At 43.7% G+C, this 24,476-nt stretch overlaps 12 protein-coding genes across 12 annotated transcripts; 2 read left to right on the top strand and 10 right to left on the bottom strand.

The window, feature by feature from the left end:
- Positions 1–90: 90 nt before the first annotated feature.
- FA14DRAFT_182448 (uncharacterized protein) lies at positions 91–1,074 on the bottom strand (the record flags this gene model as incomplete). Its single annotated transcript, XM_025501211.1, has 1 exon — positions 91–1,074. The coding sequence occupies one exon, from the start codon at positions 1,072–1,074 to the stop codon at positions 91–93; it is 984 nt and encodes a 327-aa protein (XP_025351959.1).
- Positions 1,075–2,480: 1,406 nt separating this feature from the next.
- On the bottom strand, positions 2,481–3,604 carry FA14DRAFT_162598 (uncharacterized protein). The gene has a single exon (XM_025499685.1). It carries the CDS (start codon positions 3,566–3,568, stop codon positions 2,852–2,854), a length of 717 nt encoding a protein of 238 aa, XP_025351958.1. The 5' UTR covers positions 3,569–3,604; the 3' UTR covers positions 2,481–2,851.
- Positions 3,605–3,769: 165 nt separating this feature from the next.
- On the top strand, positions 3,770–4,453 carry FA14DRAFT_127862 (A1pp-domain-containing protein; the record flags this gene model as incomplete). The annotated part of the gene is made up of 2 exons (XM_025496822.1): positions 3,770–4,309; positions 4,370–4,453. 2 exons carry the CDS (start codon positions 3,770–3,772, stop codon positions 4,451–4,453), a joined length of 624 nt encoding a protein of 207 aa, XP_025351957.1.
- Positions 4,449–7,397, bottom strand: FA14DRAFT_162596 (putative OPT1-high-affinity glutathione transporter). Its single transcript, XM_025499684.1, has one exon. The coding sequence runs from the start codon at positions 7,088–7,090 to the stop codon at positions 4,538–4,540; it is 2,553 nt and encodes an 850-aa protein (XP_025351956.1). The 5' UTR covers positions 7,091–7,397; the 3' UTR covers positions 4,449–4,537.
- A 367-nt stretch (positions 7,398–7,764) lies between these two features.
- FA14DRAFT_127779 (uncharacterized protein) lies at positions 7,765–9,126 on the bottom strand (the record flags this gene model as incomplete). Its single annotated transcript, XM_025496819.1, has 2 exons — positions 7,765–8,417; positions 8,559–9,126. The coding sequence occupies 2 exons, from the start codon at positions 9,124–9,126 to the stop codon at positions 7,765–7,767; spliced, it is 1,221 nt and encodes a 406-aa protein (XP_025351955.1).
- An 842-nt stretch (positions 9,127–9,968) lies between these two features.
- FA14DRAFT_162594 (uncharacterized protein) lies at positions 9,969–11,672 on the bottom strand. Its single transcript, XM_025499683.1, has 2 exons — positions 11,184–11,672; positions 9,969–11,122 (listed from the first exon to the last, which is right to left on the bottom strand). Exons 1-2 carry the CDS (start codon positions 11,567–11,569, stop codon positions 10,141–10,143), a joined length of 1,368 nt encoding a protein of 455 aa, XP_025351954.1. The 5' UTR covers positions 11,570–11,672; the 3' UTR covers positions 9,969–10,140.
- A 395-nt stretch (positions 11,673–12,067) lies between these two features.
- Positions 12,068–13,163, bottom strand: FA14DRAFT_162593 (ARF/SAR superfamily). Its single transcript, XM_025499682.1, has one exon. The coding sequence runs from the start codon at positions 12,947–12,949 to the stop codon at positions 12,395–12,397; it is 555 nt and encodes a 184-aa protein (XP_025351953.1). The 5' UTR covers positions 12,950–13,163; the 3' UTR covers positions 12,068–12,394.
- Positions 13,164–13,548: 385 nt separating this feature from the next.
- On the top strand, positions 13,549–19,578 carry FA14DRAFT_162592 (uncharacterized protein). Its single transcript, XM_025499681.1, has one exon. The coding sequence runs from the start codon at positions 13,731–13,733 to the stop codon at positions 19,479–19,481; it is 5,751 nt and encodes a 1,916-aa protein (XP_025351952.1). The 5' UTR covers positions 13,549–13,730; the 3' UTR covers positions 19,482–19,578.
- A 127-nt stretch (positions 19,579–19,705) lies between these two features.
- FA14DRAFT_139397 (uncharacterized protein) lies at positions 19,706–20,508 on the bottom strand (the record flags this gene model as incomplete). The annotated part of the gene is made up of 2 exons (XM_025497080.1): positions 19,891–20,508; positions 19,706–19,842 (listed from the first exon to the last, which is right to left on the bottom strand). Coding segments are annotated over exons 1-2 (687 nt in total), but the record flags the coding sequence as incomplete, so codon positions are not given.
- A 399-nt stretch (positions 20,509–20,907) lies between these two features.
- Positions 20,908–21,603, bottom strand: FA14DRAFT_158461 (uncharacterized protein; the record flags this gene model as incomplete). The annotated part of the gene is made up of 1 exon (XM_025497966.1): positions 20,908–21,603. The coding sequence occupies one exon, from the start codon at positions 21,601–21,603 to the stop codon at positions 20,908–20,910; it is 696 nt and encodes a 231-aa protein (XP_025351950.1).
- Positions 21,604–21,907: 304 nt separating this feature from the next.
- On the bottom strand, positions 21,908–22,300 carry FA14DRAFT_127673 (DUF423-domain-containing protein; the record flags this gene model as incomplete). Its single annotated transcript, XM_025496813.1, has 1 exon — positions 21,908–22,300. The coding sequence occupies one exon, from the start codon at positions 22,298–22,300 to the stop codon at positions 21,908–21,910; it is 393 nt and encodes a 130-aa protein (XP_025351949.1).
- A 336-nt stretch (positions 22,301–22,636) lies between these two features.
- Positions 22,637–24,343, bottom strand: FA14DRAFT_162591 (uncharacterized protein). Its single transcript, XM_025499680.1, has 5 exons — positions 24,114–24,343; positions 23,823–23,956; positions 23,657–23,758; positions 23,440–23,586; positions 22,637–23,360 (listed from the first exon to the last, which is right to left on the bottom strand). Exons 1-5 carry the CDS (start codon positions 24,173–24,175, stop codon positions 22,909–22,911), a joined length of 897 nt encoding a protein of 298 aa, XP_025351948.1. The 5' UTR covers positions 24,176–24,343; the 3' UTR covers positions 22,637–22,908.
- Between the last annotated feature and the right edge of the window lie 133 nt (positions 24,344–24,476).

Genomic DNA, 24,476 nt, shown 5'->3' with positions numbered 1-24,476 from the left:
AGAACGAGAATCATATTTGTATATGTATATGGGATCAGAAACGGAAAAGAGAAAAGAAGCGAAACACGTCACGGCCAATCGGAATCCACATCAGGCAGAAGTGCCGAAAGCTTGATCACGCTCTTGTTCAGCGCGAAGACAACGACGCTTCCACATCTCCATTTGACTCGTAAGATCTTCAATGGTATCGTGAAGTTGCTTCAATTCTTCCGCTTTACGATGTCTGCTTCTACGAGCGGCCAATGTGTTGCTCAATCGCTTTGCTGCCGTTGGGTCAGAAGTGTTGCTCAAATCAGGTGTGGATGGCTCGGCGTCCACAAGATCCTTCCGTGAAGTGGCCGAAGGGGTCTTGTAGGTACGACTTTGAATAGGTGCATCGATCGGTAACAAATCCGTGCTGTCCAACCTACGCTTGGTACCGCGCAAAGGTGCTTCGAGAGAAGGTGTACTTGGTGTTGCAATAGTAGGTGGAAGGGGGCTGAGGATGGCAGCTGGAGAAGCGAAACCGTTTGATTGATGCTTCTCAGCAGCAGCCACTGCGCTCAAAGGAGATTTCTCGGCATTGGCAACAGCAGTACTGTTGAAGGCACGAAGAAGTAGCAAAGCGGAATGTTCATTGGTGTCCTTGACCCTACTGAAAGCCATTTGCGGAGAACGTTTGTTGGAAGCATTCTGTTGTTGCACATCACCATTGGAGGTGTATGCTGCATCCTCTTGCAAGGGTGTTGAAAATAGTGGGAATTGTACTTGATCACCGAACAATGGCATTCCGGCCAATTCTGGAGCCTCATTGATATCTGTCAAGAGTGGGCTCGTATCGCACGAGTCCAAGTTGAAAGACATAGATGTTGTCAAAGCAGGCGAGGGATCGGTCCATTCAGGGCTGCTGAAAAAGTCATCAGCAGTGCCTGCGACTGTTGCCGAGCCTACTTGTGGTCCAGAAGTGAGAAGGATGTCATCATCGATGGTGAAGACAGGTTCATCGTTAAAAGCGAAATCAGGAGCAGCATTTGCTAGCTCCTTCTGAGGGGCCGCAATGGCAGCCCCTTGCTGGTATTCTTGTGTTGTGTTCATTGTTTGATTGTTGCTGTTGTTGTTTGGAAGGCAAAAGGCCTGACGGAATTGTGAATGAAGCCATGGTGGCAGAGTCAAAGGACGAACGTTAAAGTTCGAAGACAAGGTGGCAGAGTTATTGGGGTTCAAAGTTTGAGTTGTGGCTAAATTAGCAGAATGCACACACTTCAATACAGTGGAATCGAAAGACGATATCAACTGATTAAGAAGGCGGTTACGGTCGGTTTCTGTTAAAAGAGAAGATCGTTGGCCAAGCTTACGCTCAGGCTGGTTGGTAGAACATTTCGACGGTTCTAATGAGTTAAGTGTATGTGTAGGATTCAGAGACAAGGTGAACGTTCACCAAGAATAAGGCCAAAAGGCGGATGCTATTGAGCGCGCGAGAAAGTTGTGGTGGTGATGAAAGATTTGTGTTTGTTTAACTCTGAGGAAGAACCGATGGGGGAAAGAGGAAGGATTGAATTGCAAATAGGTTAGCCTTATTATATCGTTTTGAAAATTAGGGACATAGGAAGCACTTTGCCTGTGTGTAATTCTGTCCATTGTTTTTTTGACGCGTTGAATTTGAGGGTACTGTTCAGATGCTGTTTAGATGGAACATTTCTGATCAGAAGGATAAAATTTTATTGTTTCAGAGGTGAGCTGCCCAAATCAAGCCAATGCATATCTTAGCGCCCAAAAGTGGCTGCTTCTTGGCCGGATGAAAGGAAGGGGGTCTGTATTATTGCATCGCGACCCCGAAGAAAGAAGAATTCATGCATTGCTGCGGAACATACCGTATACAAGTGGCCTGCCTATCCGTTTCCAGCTAAACGAGCAGTATCCGTTCCATCTTATAATTCGACACGTCTGTCACTGCTTAGTGCCGGTGTAGATCTGATGATAACGTTCGCCCCGTAATCATTTTGCTGCTGCATGATCGATAACAGCTCCTTTTCATGCATTCTAGCGTCTGTGCTACTGTAGGCCCTTTTTCGAGTCATACTTGCAGCCCGTAAGGAACATTACGCGCTATGAGCCAAATGCAAGTATGACTCGACAAACCCGTGTTTGAATATGCTCAATGTGAAAATAAAGATTTTAAGCGAATGCAGACTGGAATTCTACCGAGTAAGCGTTTGAAACATACAAGATGGAATATCGGCTTTAAGCTTTACGACACAGGCACCATTACTGCTTCTTAAACCCTTTCTCCGAACATTGCCATCAATTCTCAAGCACGCTTCTTATTCGGACGTCCATTTTCCGTAAGCGGCTTGTATATAATTAATTACTGATCATTCGGCTTATCGGATTCGTCAGGTACAAACATGTTTTACGATTGCAATTAGATAAAAAAGATAAAAATTGTGACAGGTAATAGGAGACATTATATAAAGAAGCCAATTTCGATTCTAGAAGCTTTCTTTTGAATAGCATTATCTACTTTTATCCATTTCAAATCGATTTACACTTTTTTAATCGATACTCCTTGACTTCCACCTCGTCTTTATGTAAGTCAAATAAGACGGATTTGACCTTCTTGGTCCTATTGATATATTCCAAGAGGAATACAATGACACTTACGATGCGGAAACATCCTGCACATACTGCAATTGGGTCTACCGACTTCTCTAACAATGTACGTATCAACAAGTTGATGATGTAAAGGGTTTGATGAGTCGCTAGCATGCAGATGTATACAATATTGTTCGATGTATCAGTTTGGGTTCTTCCTCACGAAATCTTCTCTTGTTGTTTTTACAGAAGTATTCTATGATATTATAGTACAGATCCTCTAAAAGCCAACATCGCTTCTTGAAATTTTTCTATTATCCTTTACGCCCTTTCGCTTTTCTTTTGATTGACGTTTTCTGTTTTTATCTACTTCTATTAATTTTTCCACTTTTTGTCTTTGTTCTTTACTGGTTTTACCGGGTATATCCTGTGATAATATTTGAACCAAATGATCTTGCATCTTTTGCAATGCATCCCGCAAATTATCCGATTGCGAACGTGTATCGGTTGAGGTGATTCGTAATTCGTTCGAAGAAGCAACGTAATAAGGAGATTTCTGTTCCAATATTGATACCATCTCTTTTGTTAATGGTGGCAGAAGTGCATCTCTGTCATCCCCCGTCGCATGACCGGGCTGAGAGACACTGAATAAATTCAATCGAACGTCTGCTTTTGTATTGACTTTGTTCACATTTTGACCTCCTGCACCACCACTTCGACTGAATGTAGTAGTGATCCAATGCTTTGGGAAGTGGTGAGATGCGGTGGAGGGAGATGCAGTTCTTTGAATCTCATTTACCTTGTTGAGCCATTCAAACCGTTCTTCCAGTGCTTCTTCCGGACTTAGCTTCTTTGGGAGACCTTTCAGACCTCTGCTGTGGTTTATGATCGCATTGGATGGTCGTATCCGATTCGCGCTTGTTATCTGCCTCGAGAAGCCAGCTTCATTCTGTCGTCCAAATGTCGCTCGGAGGAATGAGAATATGATATTGTTCATGCTACCGGAGCATGTTATGAGCACTTGAGATGGTGGAAGGAGATCAAGATGGAAGAGAATCGGAAAATTGTTTGCTATTACACGCGTACACTATCTCCGACCCAAAAAGCAACAGCAGCAGCCACTAAAATTTCTCCACATTTACACTTCTTCCTTCTCACTTGCATTCATTCATCAAAAAACATGTCTCGATCATCAGCAATGAGTCTATCTTCAATTCCAACAATAGCTCAACTATTCAAGAATGGTCAATTAAAGTCAGCAAGCGGAAGCAAATTACCGTCTTATGCATCTGTTTCTGATCGAATCTCATTACATCAAGGTGATATCACACAATTACAAGTAGATGCAATCGTCAATGCAGCCAATGAAACATTGCTGGGTGGTGGAGGAGTAGACGGTGCGATTCATAGAGCTGCGGGAAAAGAACTTTTGGCTGAATGTAAAACCCTGAATGGCTGTAAAACAGGTGATGCAAAAATCACAAAAGGCTATCAATTACCTGCTTCGCATATCATTCATACCGTTGGACCGGTTTATGCAAAAGGTAGGACGGAAGAAAGTAAACGTGCTCTGCAATCTGCATACAAAAGAAGTTTACAAGAAGCTGCAAAGGCAAAACTTAAGAGTATTGCTTTTCCTTCCATCTCGACTGGTGTGTATGGCTATCCTATGGATGACGCAACCGATGTAGCACTAGAAACTGTTGGAACGTTCCTGAACAGCAAAGAGGGTGATTCTGTGAGTAGCAAAGACGGAATTATGAGAACGGAAGCTGATTGTTATGATACTGTCCCTCAGCTCCAACGGGTAATCTTTTGCGTATTCAGCGAAAAAGATTTGAAAGTATACGAAAAGCACATTCCACAACATTTCTCTGATTGATCATCTAGATGTATTGTTCGCTTCGACAATGATGTAGTTGTACAATATGAATGTAAGGATACAATTTGTGAATGCTTGTTCTTTTTATGAAGGCGCCAATTGTTCACCAGGAGGAGTACAATGTTCCGAATCTGTGGCCGGGTTCATAAACCAATGCGCAACAGGAAAGACTTTGAGAACTGTGAGTGATAATAAAAAGATACATAATGCATTCACCGAAGTTCCAGCATCCAACGCAGATGCTAAAACGTAATTTCTTCTGGCAAACCATTTTGGATGCTTTCTTCTTGCCCACCATTGTGATAACCATGAAACCGTAAATCCGGAAATGATGATATTCGTTGGAACTTGAGGTGGATAACCGGCACCATGCAAAAGGACAGGGAAATGGATCAATTTCCAATATCTACGTGGATAACGTTTATTCAAAAGCCAAGGGATGAATGGCAAAATAGCTCCCCATAAGAAAAACCAAAACAAGCTCCTATACTTCCCACTGAAAAATTCAATCGGTCCAATCGCTCCCCAAATAATCGAAGCTGAATAGAAAATTCGAACTTTTCTTCCATCCCATTGCGCCGTAGGATCAACCTGTGAGCCGTCCAAGAAACCTCTGTAACCTGCAGCAGGATTCAGAATCAATCGAACCACAAATAAGTTGACGCAGCATCCGATCATAGTCCCCATCAACTGAGATATAAACATATCTTTAGGAGGAATTTTCATATAATGGGCAATCTTCATATCTGTCGTGAGATCCAAAGCTTGTGACATGGCCATATATCCGTAGCATTTGAAACAAACATTTGCGATCGGCTTGCCTGGCATCAAGACTCCAGCGACGAATTCGGTAATCACATTCAATCCGATCGTGGTATCAGATACTGCTTTTGTGATGCCTACAGGAATCAAGAATATCAACGATAATAAAACAGCGATCAACAGTCCCCAAACCGGTATTTGAAGTGGTGTTGTCCAAACCAACACGATCGAAGCTGTCAAAGAGATTCCCAACGTCCAAAAGTACCAAGACCGTGGAACGGGCGCATAAGCACGCATTAAATTATTATGAATATCATCGTGAAAAGGTGCTGTCATTGCTTTGATCACATCTTTGTGGTGCCAGAGAGAAACATAAACAATCATACTGGTCAATGTTGCAAACGCGATCCCATAATTGATCGCAAACCAAGGCGTTAGTAACACAGGCTTTCTTTCCAAATATTTGTTCCAATCCAAGGTATGATCAGGTTTGAGCAAAGCTGCCACTTCGAACTTTTGATGTGTATGTGGGTCATAGAGACCTGCATCGATGGGCGAAGAGAAACTCTTTGCGTCCCAAAAGTTGGAAAAGTAGAGGATCGGCATAATCACGTACATTGCACCTGCCAAGCCGGCGTAAAAGTTCAGCGCAGCCCACCAAGGACGATAAAGAGGTCCACTTGTTGCAATCACATTCCAGTCGAATGAAATATTAGGCAGTCCGAATCCTTTGTATCCCGAAGACAAAACCCGAAAGGCCTTGTTCTGATTGTTGAAGAAGCACAGTATTGCCATTGACGATAACGTAGGCATGAACAAAGCCGGCAAAAATTGATAAAGAAAGATTGCGATGAATGCCATTGCAAAGAATTGCAATCTTGCTTTTGTCTCTACGGTCCTTTGAGCGTGCAAAGTGTGAAACATTGTCGTCGTGACCAAACAACCCGGAAAGATCATCGCAACTGGCTTGACGAGTAAATTGTGCATCAATCCCGCAAAACCGAATCCTAAGATTTGTGTTGTTAGCAAAAGTGTCAATCCTGAAATGATGCCCATGTGCTGATTAAAGTACAATTCTTGAATGTTGATAATATCGGAAGCATAGGCACTTGTAGCACCTGAAGACGATAAAATTGCAATTAGAAGATGCTCTTTGATGCTGAACGGACCCGGATTGAGATCAAATGACCACCTCCAGATATGTACCCGCTTCTTCGGCAACGCCGATGCCATCCATTTCCCGATTGGTAAAGATGTCAGAATGACAAAGTAAGATGAAAACGAGGGCGAATTGGATTTGTAAAAGAACAATTGACTGATTCCTGCTCCTAATATGCAAAAGAAGCTTCCGATCAAAACGACTCGAAACGTTAAAGTTGGAAGTGAAGGGTCATCCGTTTCAGGTACAGCACGTCTGATGAGTGACATTGGATCATCCAAACTGCTCTTCTCTCCTTCTTCTTCATCACTTGCTCTTCTTTGTCTCCGTTCACGTCTTTGTCTTCGTGTTTCGCCAACTAGAGGAGCGTCAGCCCCAAGCTCTTCATCATCTTCGTCATCCTCATCGGTTAGCTCGAATTCTTCTTTGCCATCCTTTGAAACCTTTCTCGAGCTTCCAGGTGTATTACCATCAGTAGTCCGCATTTGAAATGTTTCATCTGCATATTCCTCATCGAGATCCGATTCATCATTACTTGTTTCTCGCTTGCTCGTTTCTAGATCTTTGTACGAGATCGATCTCCTTCTCCCGCTTGCGGTTGTGATTGCAGGTGAATGTACGCTGGTATGTACTCCATCAGAACCAGATGTGAATTCGGCCATTTCATGTACATCTCGATTACTGTGCCCGTTCAAGGCGATTGGAGCAGGCGTCATATTCTATATCCCAGCAAAAAACCAGGATGATAGAAATGGAAGAAGCAGGTAAGCAAATTGCCCCTTTTCCAATTCACGAAACAATTATTCTCAAAATGTCCCTTTCAATACCCCGGTCTCGTGATGTTTGCAGCATCAATGCTCAACTCTTGTCCCTCTTTTCACTTTTGAATCTTTGTCTTGTGAATCCCAATCTGTCTATCCGAAAATAAATTGTTGTTCGGGTCGTTGCGATGCGAATTGCAGATGGTAGGAATGAAACGGGCCTAGAAGGACTTGCAAATATAATCGGAATCTTTCTCTTATGGTGTTGGACCATTTAGAATGCATGCATAAGATTGACACTTTAATCATTATCAACACATACGCACACGCACACGCACTAAACGCGGAGCCTTGCTTGTGTTGCCCTTACGCCTCGGCAGCCCGTGTGCACACACTTGAAAGCGGCAAGGTACCTCTCCTGTGACAGCAAAAGGTTAAAACATAAAAAGCCCGACAACCTCATTTTGGCGTAGCGCCAATTTTTATTACGCCCAGACGCAGCGTCATTTCATTATCAGGCAGATGCTGTTCACATACGAAAGTCACACTTTCATTCTAAAAACGGCTTCTTTCTTATTCTCTCTCTGCTGCATGTGAATAAGTATCTTACATTGCCTCTCTCTCTACTTTCAATTCTCATGTTGCGTGTCAAGATGAATACGAACTTCTTTAACTCCTTTAACGGCCGAAATGAGCTTTTCACGTACTTTTTGTTCAACAATTCTTGCTTGTTTAAGTTGAACATCTTCACGCATGATCAAAGTAACATCAACAAACGTGCTCACTCCACTTCGAACGGCACGTAAATCTTTCCAACCGAGCAATCTTGCATCATTTCCTTCTGTTTCCGACGACGTTGCATGGTTAGCCACACCCGTCCTTCTTCCTGCTGCCGCTGCTGGCCCTTCTAGCTCTTCTGTTCCGTCCACAATTCCTTGTAAAGCACGTTCAAAGTCATCCAAAACTTCAGGTTGTACTCCGCGATCAGATAAATCAGCCAAAGCGTTGATGAGTAATTCGATACCTTGTTTACCAATCAATCCGGCAACTAATAAACCTCCCAAAGGATCCAAAACTGGGAATCCCATATATGATCCACCAATTGCCAAAAATGTAACACCAGAAGAAAGTGAATCAGATCGATGATGAATTGCATTGGCTTCTAAAACGCTACTCTTTTCTTCACGTGCGATCTTGAGTGTTGCATGATATAACCATTCTTTTACCAAAACACTAATCAATGCAAACCACATCGCATTCGGATCTAAAAGGTTTTCCGTTTCTGCTCCGGTCAATTTTGATTTTGCTCCATCTGCAGCGTTCAAGATCGCATCTGCAGTATTCGAACTTGCATCAGCTCCTGCTGCAACGGCCGTATGATGATGATCGTGCAATAAGCCACCTGCCGCTCTTGCCAAATCACCAGTTAGATGTCCAAATGCTTGCAAACCAGATGGCATTTGATGCAAATGAGGTTGCAAAACATCAAGCAAGAGACCATAACTATGCATTCCGATCGCAAACGCACCTGCAACCAAGACGACCGAAACACCCAAACCGCCCATAGTTTCGAATTTACCGTATCCCAAAGGATGAGATTGTGATGCCGGTCTTTGTGACATCTTCCAACAAAACAGCGTGACCAGATCTGAGAATGTATCAGAGAGACTATGTGCTGCATCAGCAAGCAAGGAAGCACTATGAAGCCAAACACCAGCTAAGCCTTTTGCACCACAAAGAACCAAATTGGCAATCAAGCCAACAACGGTGATATTGCTTCCACGATCTCCTTTCCCTTTGAGGGCTTTCAACAACTTGTCTGCTTCTTCCGCACTGCCTTCTGCACCATGACTGTGCGAATGCGAGTGACCGCCTAGCCAACCATGACTGTGAGATTCATGAGAATGCTCAACTGCACTTGACTTGCCATTGGCAGAAGTTGTTGAAGTTGTCTCTGGCTTTCTATTCCTGAGAGCTTTCTCACTTTCCATTTCTGCCGGCATTGTTGGTGTTTGATCAATCTTCAATTCAGAAGAAGGTCCTGCTTTGTATGCGTATGACGTTGTCGTACTTGCAGAAGTTGCACTATTATGAAACGAAAATAAACGTGAAGATGGCGCACGTGTATATTGAAATAAAGCGCTCGGAGGTGCAGGAGGCGGAGGAGGTGGTTGAGCTGCTTCTGCGATTGGAGGATGTCGGATCAATCTTGGTGCACCTGTATGCGGTGGTGGCTGTGGTGCGAAATGGGAAGGAGGTGGTGCGTGTTGATGAGGTGGTAAAGCAGGAATAGAAACTGGCGTACGTTGAATGATACTACTATGTGTTGTACTTGGGTTCGTTCCACTTCCACGACTTCTTGAAGGTGGCGTTCGATGTGTGAATGTGGATTTGTAGCGATGTGACTGTATGGAAGAAAGAGCTTTGTTCGTGTTTGCTTGTACGAAGAATGTGTCAAAGCTTCTCGCCAAAGAAGCGTTACCGATTGGCCCGATCAAGAAAAGCCTGCGTTTTGTCGTACGCAATAGGTATTGTCCGTTCATAAAGATGGAAGCAAAAGGCTTCTTTAAACCGATCTGCTTCCTTAATTTGTACCTGCGAGGACCGTTCTGGTCATGACTTAACAAGTTTCTCCAGATAATGTTTGGTTGTCAATCAAACCTTCCAAAGAACAACAACCAAAAGGCGTAAAGACACTCATTTACTGCCTAAAACGCCTAAATTTGACGCGTGTGGTACGTACGTGTAAGGGCACAAAAAGACGCCTCCCTTTCATTTCATTTATTGTCCGCCGAATTGAGTCGGGTGGGGAACTTCATTATTACCTTCTCAGATGGGATTGATGATTGATTACTGATTCGGAATATTATTATCCTACAAGACAACAACTATACAAAACAAAAAAAAGGGTTGCAAGATTCGGTATATCTTTTTATTAGTGTACGGTATTAATCCATATTTCTATAAATCTAATAAAGTTCAAATTTAGTGTTGGGTTTTACTTCTCATTTTGTCTTTTTGCCTTCTGCTTTCTTTGCTTCAACCGGTTTGACGCTATCGGGTACCCAGAAGCATGGCTTTCCAGTCTCTTTTGTGATTGTTGTAATGACGTCATATACGAAATGACCATACAAACCAAAGCTCATACTCAAAACGCCAAATGCTACTAATCGAACGCCTCCTAATGAATTTTGCAAGATAGGCTCGGGTAAACGAGCATCGATTGTGCCCATGATTGCCCATCCCAAAGCGATGTTGACGTATGGGAAATTGGCCTTTGTGACATGAGCAACGATCAGCAAACCAACGCTGTAAGCGAACATCAAACCGAAAGCGCAATAGAGTGCAACGAACGATTGTCCATCTGCCATAATTTGAGCATCACGAGCAGTCATCCACAGTGTCATGCATGTCAACAAAGCACCGATTGGCAATAATCCAGCCAAAGGTGTTAGTGGAGATTGTTTGCGAGAAAGTCTTGCTCTAGCAACGTTTGAGTAACTTGCAACGATATTGGCTCCCAATCCGAAAGCACCAAAAGTCAAGAATGCATCGTTGAGCGGCAAGTTCCAATCCCGCAAGTTCTTGGCAATGAATGGGAAATGCTCCAATCCTGTCACGCTTAGAATACCGCGATCCCAAAATTGACTGCCAGAAGGAGCTAAGCCGGTGATTAAATAGATGACACAAATCATCAAAATACCTTCAACCGGTCCAGAAAAGGCGGAAAGATAAAGTGTTCCAGTATGGAATTCTTCCCAAGTTGTCAAGTAAAAGTTGATCAAACATGCAATCAAAGCTGCAATACTCCAATACGATCTTCCTACATTGAGCGCAGCAGTACTCAAAATACACTCAAGCGTTGTGTTGATTGCATCACATCCATGATCGAATAATTCACCAAGGGGACCTGCCATGCCCGTTCTGCGTGCTTGTTTACCATCAATGGAATCTAGTGATTGATAGGCAAACAAACCCAATGACCAGCTGTAGTGAGGAGAGAGATGTGAACATTAGACCAGAAAGTTGGCCACGCTGCCGAACTCACGTCAAAAAGATCCAAGCTGGCATACAAGCCGATCCTGATCCTTCTTGTTTGGCAATGACTGATTCGGGAAACCCAAATCTTGCCAAGAGCGGCGTTGGCGGAAGGATATCATTCGGTCCGCGAGCATCATAGCCAGGTGTTAACTTGGCAGCACCACAATTCAAAGTTGGGTCCCATGCCAATAGAGTGAGGAAGTTAAGACCTACCAAAGCCAAACCTGAGACTGTGATGGTATTTGGTGCAATGGTTGTTGGAAATAGGCTTACCAACCAATTCCAATATGGACCCAAGATGTATTTTGATACCAATGAATCGTCTGCTCCTGAATACTTGTACGTATGCAGATTCTTTTCGCGAGATTTTGGAATGTAAACGCCTCCCGACATGATGAATGCTGTTTTGTTGATTGGGGGGATAGAGGATGGAAGAAAGGAAAGAAAGGATTGAAAGAAGCGGAGAAAGATGTCAACTTTGATCCGTCTTTTAATAATAATCTTGTTTATTAATATTTTCTTTTTTCATATAATTCTGCAGCCCAAATGCGGGAAGAGCGAGGTAAAGCAACACGTTTACATCTCCACTTTTCACACTATAGAATAGCAGCACTGCATGTGCCCCAGCATTGGAAGGAAGACAAGACGCTAAACAAAAAAGAATGCTATCAAAACCCTGATGAACAAGAGGACAAAGCTCAAGAAGGTTGGAGTGGCTGTTGACTTTGAGGTGATTTAGGGTTATTTGTATGATAGAGAGAAGAGCATTCGAACGCAGATAAAATCAACTTGCGAAATACATCTCGGCCAATACTGAAATGGCAAATGTGTAATGAGGGAGGTGCCCATCCGGATAGAGATATACTGAAACCATATCCAGTCACTCACTATGCCAGGTTATCATGCTAATTATAAGCTATAGGTATGAATCTCTGAGTACATATTCTGGTATATTATAGAGATCGTGCAAGCGATCGGATAATGTCAATCAACAATTTTGGGTCGCGAAGAAGAGATGGGAGACGGTGCGAGCCAAAAGACTTTCCTGAAAGCATTCTTGACTCTTATAAGATGAAGTTGAAGAGAAAGATAGAAGAAACACGACCTCCGTAGAAGGGTAAATGCTGTAAAGGTTGCACCAATCAATCCACCAAATCGCATCCCTACAAAACTGTCGAATGATTAGTCCTTCCTACACACAATCACTGCTTTTCCAAATCAAGCACGAGGCATTTGTGCTTTAACGTTTGCCGATAGCCAAGAAAGTCCTTCATACAATCCTTCTCCACTGGTTGCGCAACTTGGATGAACGAACCAAGAACGATCTCGCATTTTGTGTAATCCAAGTTTTTCCGTTACTTCAGCAGGTGACATTGCTCCTTTCAAATCTTGTTTATTTGCAAACACAAGTAACAAACAATCACGCATTTCTCGATCTCCCAAAATACGATGTAATTCTTGTTGTGCTTCACTGATCCGATCGCGATCTTGACTGTCGACTACAAAGACTAAACCTTGTGTGCCGGTATAATAATGTCTCCAAAGAGGACGAATTTTGTCTTGACCACCAACATCCCAAACGTTGAATTTTACATTTTTGTATTGTACAGTTTCAACATTGAAACCAACTGTTGGGATCGTTGTAACGCTCTGATTCAGTTTAAGTTTGTATAGGATCGTAGTCTTTCCTGCAGCGTCCAAACCAAGCATCAATATCCTCATTTCCTTATTTCCAAAGATTTTGCCCATGGCCTTGGAGATTGAGCCACCCATGTTTGTTGTATGTGAAGTTGTTGGTAGAAAGATGAAAAGTGAAAACGCGTGAGAGGTTGAATCAAAGAACGTATTTCGGCCAGGTAAAAGAGTGTTGCCAGCAGCCGAGATTGTACGTCGAGATTTTAATGGGAAGCAGATTGGTTGGTGAGTATTTTGTGATTGCCTTGTTTTTGAGATTATCGAAGTAACAAAGCAAGAAAAGTTCGGATAGTGACTTCATTAGGAGGAAAGGAGTTTCTCGCCCGCACGCTTAATCTTTTGCTTTCTTTACACACACACTCATCTGCTGATATCTGCAAGTTGTCCCTTTCTTTAGAACAACAAGAAACGCGTACGTTCACTGCTTGCCTGCATAACTCAACCGCGCAACACCAGCTAAAAGCTTTACCCAAGCCCTTCCTTTTGATTTCATTAGTGATAGAATACGCTAATAATAAAGCGGTAGCCCCGCGATTGACTCTGTTTAAGGCTTGAGTGCCTGCCTGCTTTGTTTTTATTATTATTAAAGCTCAGCATATCTAATTTTGAGGCTGGGGACCTGACAAGCGCTTACATGCTATGCTGCCTGCCTGTGGAGGATATGATGGTATGTGCGTTTTGTGTTGTTTGTTACCATCACCTTATCATCACCTTAAGTAACGTTTAGCAAGAATCATCCTTGAACAGGCTTGCAATCTTGCTCAATGGTCACTTTGAAAAACTCATTGCCTTGAAGGTGGCGTGATTGGAAACAAGGAAAACAGGGTATCAGGGAGCGTGGAAAGTCATTGTGTCAAAGATGTTCTCTTACCTGTCTTCAGCATTTTCGGCTTTGCCATTCTCGAGCCTAGCTGCAAGCTCTCTATCGTCGGCTCTGCAGAATAGGATATTGCACTACCTCCTAAAACGAGCATTAGGAAGAATAATAAAAGATGGCGACCTCAAATTGGATCAGATCGAAGCAGGTATCGTGAATGGAACAGTAGAAATTCGAAACGTTCATTTGAATTCTGATTTCATCAATGATGCTTTACGACAATCACCATTTCGTATGGATTATGGGCTGGTAGGATCGATCTTTATCAATATACCCTGGTCGAACTTATGGGCTGGTCAATTGAGCATTGCAATAGATGATGTCGATGTAGCGCTTTTCATTGATGGTTCACATATGTCAAGTGATATGTCAACATCCATGTCGGAATCCATCTTGAACGTTGCAGAAGATGTATTTGAACAAGATGCAGAGGGAAGAGAAATCGAAGAGAGCATTGCATCTTTGGTGGATGTATCATCGGATATGGAAGAGCAACCGCCGGAAGCGTCAAGTCAAGGTTGGGCTGCATATGTCGTTTCCTTAGTTGATGGTCTGATTGCTCGACTGCACGTCTCCACGAAGAATGTTCGCATACGCTTCAAAAACCAAGATCAGCCTGCCAACGCTCCTATCGACATTCAGCTCCGACTAGACGATCTCCAACTGAATCCGGACGAGGGGGACTTGACCAGGAATGAGCTATCGCGTTTGCTGACAATCTCGGGAGTAAGCTTATGGCTGGATGATAGAAGCTCGGATGACGAGGTCAATGATGACGACTCATCTTCTGCGGGCTCGGAATCTTACATGCAATCTAGCCATGCAGATTTGAGATCGACGATGACCGAATCGATGGCCGAGAGCATGTATGCTAGCGCATACGGTGGCGATGAGGATGATGGAAACGCTTCAAGACGGGCGATCCCTCTAGGTCCCCATATAATTGCAAGAAGTGTGGGTGAATCGATTGATGTTCGTATGAAAATGATGCGCACCCAGGTTGGAAGCAGGAACACTTTGGTGAATGTATCGGTGGGAATACAATGTGGACTTGGTGCCATCTTAGTGACACCCGATAGTCTTGGCGCTGTATTGAGATTTTGTCAAGATGCTTCTTCGACATTTACTGCTCTAAGCACGGACGATGGCAAAGCAGAAGCAAGGATAAAGTCAAGCTCAACAGATTACGAAGCGGATCTTCAGGTCACAAGCAAAGGTTGCCATCTCATTTGCGCATATGAATTCGCTTCGCTGATGACACCACATTCGTTCATGGAATATCAAGAATCTGTGGAGAATTACTGGCTTCGACCAGGTCGCAATAGTCCACTTGCAGGTCACTTTCGACTTCGTGTGCAGGACTTTGAAGCACGTACGATGATCAACCGACAAGGCACGCAACTATCCCTTCAAATAGGCGACATGGGATTCTATGAACAACTTGCGGTATCATGGACCACGCAGAAGGAAGTCAATTCTCTATTACCTATTCTCATCTTTGACAAGGGATTGATAGAAGAAGAAGATGAAGAGAAGGGAAATGCACATTACGCTACCGATTGGCGCGCTGCTTCCATTAAAGGTGCAGAGAAATCCAAATCAGGTATGCTCTTCCGCAAAATGGACTTTTCCGAGCAAGGGTGGAAAGTGAAGTCACGCAATCGTCGGCAATCGTTGCCTTTGGGTTCTCCATCAGTTGACCCTTGCATTCGATTAGAAGGGTGGTTGAGCAAGAATCCCTCTCGTGAAGAAGAAAAGGAAGGGGTCAGGATACAGTCTCTACCTATTCATCTCTTTGTGGACAATACCACAGTCGATCGTACCTTACCATTAGTGCACCACCTTGGCTTGAAAGCGCGACCGCAAGGAAAAGACAAGTATGGCTTTGACTCAATGGCTGCCTCTTTCGAGACTGTACATGCACACATTCCCACATCGCAAAGCGATGATGAAACGGTCGAAAAGGAGCAAGCTAGTATTCTCCCAATCGCGTTCTCGTGCGATCTACTGCGAGTACAGCTCCGCATCTCAGCTACCTCCAACACCAACACCATGCAGGAAGGGCCGAAGAACGTTTCCCTACGCTCAGGCATAATGACACTCGATTTTGAAGCCATTGAAATTGCACAGAAGCAGCATCTCAGGGCGAGCAAGATCGAAAAGCACAATCTTAGAGGAGTCCACTTTGAATCAGGAAACGAGTCACCCAAGCTGCACGACATGAATGTCTCTGACAAGTACGAGAAAGATTGTAACAAGTCATTAAAGGTTTCACTGAGACAGATCAAAGCCTATTTCACCGATCTAGAATCTCATCAAGCACACTCGATTGCTTCTATTGGATCGTTGGGGTCTGAAGATCATGTTGACACGCCATTACCACCTACGATCGAGTATAGATCCTTCGAAGGTCAAGAATCGCAAGATGCTCAATCGATCGCTGATTGTAGACTACCTCTGATCGAAGTTACCTTGTCAAAGCATCTTCTTGATCGAATCGAGCTCATGGCAGATGATCTGTCGCTATGGTACACCAACATACAAGATTGGAAGGTGCATTCGGAAGTAGACAATGCAGCAGAAGCACTCAAGATTTTGGGAAGTCGATTTTTTGGTGCCAAACAAAGCTTTTCAACCCTTTCGAGTAGCTCGGAATTGACTGAAATTGGTGCCCGTAAAGCCAATCAAAAGCCTCTCTTTGCCTTGGCTATTCAAGAAGCTGAGGTTAAACTCTTGGTTGGAAGTAGCGATAATGAAAAAGAGGTTTTGTTGCACTCCAATGACATCTTGATCCATTTTGATGCTCAACATGCAGCCAATTCGACCCGAACGACTGTGTCAATTGCAACTATTGATGTTACTCACCGTCAAGATAGTGACGGGCCAAAGAATGTGATATTGAAGCGTACTTTGCAGCCCTCAATCACACGTCGTGCTGCTCCTATGCTATCCGTTCAGATCACATCTACTACAGAACCTGGCACTTCATATCGTGGATCGCAAATTGATCTCCTGGCTCAGAATTTCACTTTTGTTTATGATGGGAATGATGCGATTGTATATGACCTGTTGGCCTTCACCCGTTCACCAGAAGGTGCTTTCGAACACGTTCAACCTAGCGAGATGACAAAGATTGCCGTGCAGATCAAAGAGGCGTCCTTGGAAATTTCTCCGCCAAAGGTACCAGCGCTTGCTGTCGTATGCATTGGAAATCTGTCAGTAAGAACTAAGCTTATATCAGACTACCCAAGAAGCAGTTTGCGCATCAATCTTGGCGAAACGAGTCTTTTGCTAGGAGAAGGCGTGAAAGCGGATCAAGAACGTGAAGTTCGAGCAAGAAGATCGATTGAATTGTGGACCGTACGAGGACTTTTCAAGACTGTTAATGTGGATGACGTACGCTCCACGATTGTGTTGAGCAAGTTGACCAGGCCAGAAATTGACGTCAAGGTGTCAAAGATGGCCGTTGAGATTTTAGCTTGCGCAGATACGTTACATTTGGTACAAAAGTTGGTCGAAGCATTCCCTAAACCAACAAAACCAGCTAAGTCGAAAGAGAGCGGCCAAAGGCAAGCTTACACTGGTACTGAGAATATCTTTTCAAGCATTATTGAGGATACATTTAGAAGGGCAAAGGGATGGAATGCATCCGTTGATTTGGTGGATGACGATATCCCACGACATCCCGCTTTCTTGAGGGAAAGTGAGAGAGGCAGCAAGGAAGATGTGATGGATGCAATGTTGGACGAAGAGTTTCTCGATTCAGCTGATGAAGAGAAAGGAAAACGAAAGAACAAAACAGAGAACAAGAGCGCGATCCTTCTGCAAAATGATGTTGTTGCTGTTCGATTGTTGGATACGGAAAATGGAATTGCACCTTCTAGCAACTACTTCACAGATCCCAACCTGATTGCTACAGATAATTCGACAAGTAATGGAGATCAAGCACCTTCTCTACGCTTCACTGTACAGGACTTTGACTTGGTTGTGAGGCTCTTTGCTGGATACGATTTGGTCTCTACTAGGACTGCATTGGAAGAAGAGGCAAAGCGTGTTCGCAGACGCTTACAAAAGATTCAACAAATGCTCGATCAAGGACAGGTGCCCGATGATAGTGTTGAAGAAGCAGCTGCTTCACTTTTTGATTCTGTTCACCTACCTTTACCTCATGGCAAGGCGGCAGTCGAGATGGAAGCTGGGGAGCTGATGAAGATTGTGGATGATGAACTGGATGACGGAAGTGAGTCTGCTTCTTCTGCCAGTACCTGGAAGCAATTTGTGCCGGGTAGACTATCTTCTTCAGGCTCTTCTACACCGACAAAGCGCAAGAGAAGCAAGATGGCAAGGTCTAAGGATTCTTTGATCGATATTGAGCTGAAGGGAATACGACTTGATCATCAAGAATTTCGAACAAAGGGCGATCTATCTTCTCGTACAGATGTGCAGATTCTCAAAGTACGCATTCTGGACAATGTGCCCACGTCGACTTGGCAAACGTTCTTGACCAGTTTAGCAGCCAATACTCGGGATGTCCGCTCTTCTTCAAATCCGAAAGATATGGTACGCTTTGAGATTTTGAATGTGTTACCGACCATCGAAGGAGACGCAACAGAAGTTCGCTGCAAAGCAAGAATTTCGCCTCTCCGGTTGCATGTCGATCAAGATGCGCTAGACTTCCTGAAAAAGTTTTTCACGTTTGAATTGCCGAAAGGAAGACGTTCAATCGACGCACGCAATGATGACATTCCTTCGCCAAAGACGGAGAAAGACGAGCAGGGCCCGTTCATTCAACATGCAGACATTTATGCCATCAAACTCAAGCTAGATTACAAGCCAAAGAGGGTAGATTATCGATTGTTAAGACAAGGCAAAACGATTGAAATGATGAACTTTTTCAATTTTGAAGGAAGTGCAATCACGTTACGTCATATCACACTTCGTGGAATAATGGGATGGCCGAAATTGTTTGATACTTTGAACGAATTATGGACGCCTGACGTGAAATCGAATCAGCTTGCAGACGTTCTTAGTGGAATAACGCCGATACGAAGTCTGGTCAATGTAGGAAATGGAGTTGCAGATTTGATTTTGCTGCCTATCGAACATTATCAACGTGATGGAAATTTCAGTAGAGGATTTAGGGAAGGTGCGAAACGATTTGTCAAGAGTACAGCGTTGGAAGCTGCACGGATCGGTGCTCGTTTGGCATCGGGTACTCAAGTGATACTGGAACGTGCTGAAAACGTGCTTGGAGGTGATTTGAGCGGTAGAGAGGGCACATCGACATACGTTGCAAATATGTCAAGAGAGGAAAGGGATATGGCAGAAGAAGGATCAATTTTGATCTCTGATGAAGAAGAAGTGGAAGAAGGGCAGGCCAAAAAGGCAAAATTCAGTCGATTTGCCAATCAGCCAAACGATTTACGTCAAGCAATAGACGAAGCACAAAGAGGCATAAGCAAAGGTTTCAATGAAGCTGCTCAAACGATCTTGGCTGTTCCGATGGAAGTATATGATCGTAGAGCAGGCGAAGGAGGCTCAAAACCTGTTGTTCGAGCTGTTCCGATTGCGATCTTGCATAGTGCTGCAGGAACATCGGAAGCCATTTCGAAAACATTGCAAGGCGTTCACCGTGAGTTGTCCGGCGTTCATTTAGCTGACGATGAAGAGGAGAAATACAAGAAGCCAAACAGAGGCGCTTCTACCAGTTCCAGAAATACCACTTCAAGATGATTAGAGGGATTTGTATTTCTAATTCACACACATGTACATTAAATATAATTTTTGTTCCAGAGTTGATCGTTTCAACCAAATGACACATTGTGCAAAGAGTCCATTTGTTGTACAATTGGTAAGAGAAGCGGCTTCTGAGCCATCTGTCTTGGCAAGATTTGTTGCGGCCTACCGAAGTACAAAGCATTGCGAAATGCTTGTATTGCTGTGAGAGATGCGTGTGCGGATATGGCTGAATTTGTTTGGTCTCTTCGACGTGACAAGATGTTGCTCGTGTTTGGCACTGTCAAGGTTGGGGCTATTGCGTCTTTCGATTGTTGATGGACATCTTTATACGAGGGGCAAAGTTGCATTTGCGCATCTTTATCGATAGATGGTGGCAAGTTCACAGCTGTATCATTGATGGAACCTCCTTGCTCGACAAATGGTCTCGTTGGACAGCAAGCGGCATCTTGTTGAGGCCAATCGCTTCCCCACGCTGCAGGGTCTTGATATCCATTCCAATGCTTACAGTCCACCATTTCATATACAACCCACCAAACACCATAATCGTTATGAATTGAATCCAGCGGATAAAAGCCCTTTGGGATTGCTCTAGAAGGCCAAGCCAGATCAAAATGAATCACGCTTCCCAGCATGTTTGGCTTGATCGTCTTTGTTTCTGTATTGTATTCTTGTGAACACCAAGGCCCGCCTTTTGGACAAGAATCAACAACTTTGACAATGACTGAAGGTGCATTTGGATCGCCTAGCATGAATTGCTTTCCATCACCGTCCGGCGGCAAAGGTGAGTTGGGTGTAGAGAGTAGAGTGAGCCTATAGCATTCACCACATGAAGGCCCATAAGCGATATCTGATCCGAACGAAAGTGCATTGATGGCTACTGTAGGATAATAAGTTGACCTTCCAACGCAACCACAAGAGGCAACATAATCCAAAGGTAAATCATAATGAGTCATTGTTGCATTTCCATAGGTGAGATTGAGAGGGATGATCTCCGCTCCAGTAACGGGAAAGGTTGCTTGCTGTTGCGATAGAGTGAAGAATGAAAGTATACATACTGCCCGGAATGTATTAGAATGGAAAAAGACAATCTTGAGAGAATTCATTGTTTTGTCGAGAGCTATTGGAACATGATGAGATGAGGGAACGGAATCAACAAAGACAAAAGAGTAAAAGCGGGGAAATACAGATTGTCTCCCTTTCGGCGCCGCATTGTAAACAAAATTCAGATTGACGGATCACATTGGACAGAATCACTAATAGTCCAAATGTCGCGTCCTTTGAATCGAGTGACGGCCTCCGTTGCTTCAAAGATTGCATTCTCACCTCACCATCAGTACAGTATGATTGTTGATTAGAACTTGGTAGTATAATCAGCTGTACAGCTGTTCAAGTCCTTTACATCCTTTACAGGTTGATGTCACTAGCCATTCCTATTCTTCCTTTTGTCCACAGTGCCATCATCCTCGGCCTTAGCATTCTTCAATTCTTTCTTCCTTTGCGCTTTCTTGTGATATTTTAGGCGTTCCTCATGTCTCAACGATTTCAACTTTTCTAATTGACTCGAAGTTGCTTTACCTGATCGCTCCAATTCCCTGAGCCTGTTTCTTTCTTGTTCCTTACGTGTACTGAATCCACCATAATAATGGGCAGTTCTACGTTTTCGTGCAGATTCATTGTTCATCAACCTTGTTCGGTCAAGAGAGGCTTTTCTTTCTTCTGCAGGAAGAGCTTTAATGCGTTCTTTTCGCTGCAAACGCCATCCCTTTTCTTTCTCTTGACGACTCGCTCTCAATGCTGCTTTACGAGCAGGATCGTTATTCAATTTTGTATTGTATCTTATCCTTTGTTGTTTTTTTAATTCTTTCTTATGATTCTTCCGCCAAATCTCTATCCATTCTTCATCAGAATGGAGACTCTGCTTCGAACCAATTGGTTCATGCATAGGATCTTGAACTTCAATTCTACTCTCTTCCATCTCTTCGGCAGCAGGCTCGTTCAAATCTGGAATCGGTTCAGATCTTCTATTCTCTCCTTGCGAATTTCCCGTTGCTACACATTCCGAAACGATGTACAGGAGAGCAATGACGAGAACGCATTTCTTTAACCGCATTGTCATCATGAATATAGGAAGCATGTGTTCCCTCTAATAAAACCAAGACGGTGTTTTCCTAAAAAATTTCACCAGTCGAATGCAATTGCTGTGTCAGCGTATGCTGCAAGAAGAGGGGGCTTATAGGACGGCTTGACACTTCAGAAGCACCATTTTTCGGCGACAGAATCGGATCTGCATGACTAGATGCAAAGTCTGAATGCAAGCCAGTGCCTCTTACCGCAAACTTTCATCCCTGTGCATCGAATCGCAACGACAATCACGCTCATGATGTACACTGTATCCATTGTTAACTATTCTGACAGATTCCTCATCCCAATCGTACACCGCCTCTACGTGCAAGGGCCAAAGCGATCCATCCAGCAATGAATGCCATTCCGCCAAAAGGTGTTGCCGGTCCCAAAAATGATCGAATCTTATCGCCTTCTTTCGTGAGACACAATCCATAAATACTACCCGAAAACAGGGTGATTCCAGTTGCGAAACAATTACTACTGATTTGCAATGCTCTACTGGAAGGTTGATTGGCGATGAATAACAAAGCTGCTGAGTGGATTAATTGATAGTATGTTGCTGTTTGCCAAGAAGATTGTTGATAGGGCGTCAGACGTTGTTTGAGTGCATGTGATCCAAATGCTCCTGCGATCACGCCTGCAGCTCCAGAAATGCAGGCAAACTGATGGAAGAAGACGGATCCTGGCATGTTGTACGAATGATTTGTAGATGTGTGTTGTGGTATGAAGAGGGTTCGGCTGATAACGATGATGACCTTTACAAGCATTATCTAAGAATCAAATTTCCAAAATTAACAGCACGGGCCAGAACGATAACTTTCACCATCTTCGGCCGATTTTTTACCTCCTGAGCCACCCGAACCTCCTTGTAGAAGCAATTAGCATAGGCAAACATGACGAATCATTTTCCAGTTATTATTTCTCTCTTACGCTTTGCTAGAACTTTTCTGATTTCTTCGGCGTCAATGAAAGATTCAGAGTATGGATTTGTGTGACTTGGTCTTGAAGTATAGGTACAAAGATGAAGCTTTAAATGGCAAGGTTATGATACAGGTGGGATGGGGTGTATAGGAGAAGCGTAGGAAATTATACAAGCGTGGCGCGTTGCTGGACAGTGAGCGCTGAGAGGAAGGTGTGCGAGCGTTAAGGGGTTTGTTTGTTCGATAAGCCTGATGGTATTCTGATGTACAAATGATCATCAAATTTTTCTTGCATTCTTGTCTTCTTCTTGTTCTTGAAATACATTGCGTTGAGTTAGTCTTGTCAGCTCTTCGAATCTTGAATTTGATCCATTTCCCTACATTTGCTTGCTGTTTGAATCAGGTTTGTCAAGGTTCAATTGTTGTACTTCCTTTTTGAGTTCCACAAAAAGGTCACAAACTTCACGATGGAATTTGATGCGGAAGCGTTCAATGGTCGCCTCGATGGCGCTCACATTTGTCTCAGAGGCAGAATCTTGAAAAGGCACAGGACTTGAGCTTGGCGGATTACTGCTCATCACACGTTGCACCGGTGGTGGTGGTGGACCTTGTCTGTTTGCAGGTTGAGCCTGCGTATATCCTTGCGGACTAGGTCGCGGCGTCATGACCGGTCTCGAGGCCGGCAATTTGTTAGGCATTTGACCCGAATTCTGATCGTTGTTCGTCTTTCCAGGGCCCAAGAGCTGAGCTTCATCCTCATCGAGAGGGGTGGTCAAACAAGCTTGCGTTAACGCATTTACTGACTCTTGACTGGCGGGGCGCTCTTCCACTGTAGCTTGGAGAATCACATATGTCAGCATTCAGTCGGAATGACTGTCATCTTAATCAGTCATTGAAGTGTCACTCACCATTGCTGTAACGCAAGCCTTGTGGTTGGGGTTGGGATTGATTTTGTTCTTGTCTTGGTTCACCAAAACCTATTTGAGCTTGCTGTTGGAATCTTGCCTGGGCTTGTTCGATATGTTCTACTTTGCGCATCTTGTTAGGACCATGTTCTAGTAGAAGCAGGCAGCAGAAAGGTTAGTTTAACGTGGAAAGAACAGCATATATGCGCTCAAAACTCACCATTTCCAACCTGATGCCCAACCACGTTAGCATATTTTCTGAAGCGATCTATAGTAGTCAAAGGAGGTCTTGCATGCTCCATTGGATTTCTAAGCATGAAGCCTGTATGGGAATGGTTCGGTACGCATTCAATGATATTCACTGCTGTGATTGATTTTGAACTTACCTTGCCTTTGGGCCTGCTCGTACGATGAGCCAAACCCTCGTTTTTGCTGTCCTGCCTGTTGATTGACAGGAAAGTTGAAGCCATAGCCAGTGCTTTGGCTTTCATTAGTGATGTATGGATTCATCTGGAATGTTCTGTATGAAAAAAGAAATTTGTTTCGGTATGAAAAAGAAAAAGGTGGTGGTGGTAGTGAATAAATGCGCAACAAAAAGTCAGCTTGCCTCTCAAAAAGCACAAAACGCTTTACTTGTGCACTCAACAACAAAACTCAGCCTTTTCAGACTCACTCACCTTGATTGTGCTACACTTTGCCGTGAAGCTTCAAACTTGTACCTCCCATTTGAGTAAGACATTCAACACAAATGAATACAATTTCAATTGTACTCCCCATACGCGTTTCTCTACAGCCTGATTTTTGCTTACCTAAGCTGTATTCTTACGCTTTATTTGCCAGTTTGTTGTATTCCTATCAAATGAAGCTGCCTCTCCTTCATTAACACTGCTTGACAGCTGTACCATCGATGTCACTTGATGAGTTTGACTGCGTACAATCCTTCCATGATGAATGACATTGATCCAAGCAAGCAAGCTCATTCAATCAAATCAATCCAGCCAGCCAAAAAGCGCAAACGCGTACAATGCACTCTGCCTGTG

Source organism: Meira miltonrushii, assembly GCF_003144205.1.
Source record: "Meira miltonrushii strain MCA 3882 unplaced genomic scaffold FA14scaffold_6, whole genome shotgun sequence".
In the NCBI taxonomy this organism is placed as follows: domain Eukaryota; kingdom Fungi; phylum Basidiomycota; class Exobasidiomycetes; order Exobasidiales; family Brachybasidiaceae; genus Meira; species Meira miltonrushii.
The sequence above is the reverse complement of the archived record's forward strand: the minus strand, read 5'-3'. Positions and strand labels throughout refer to the sequence as shown.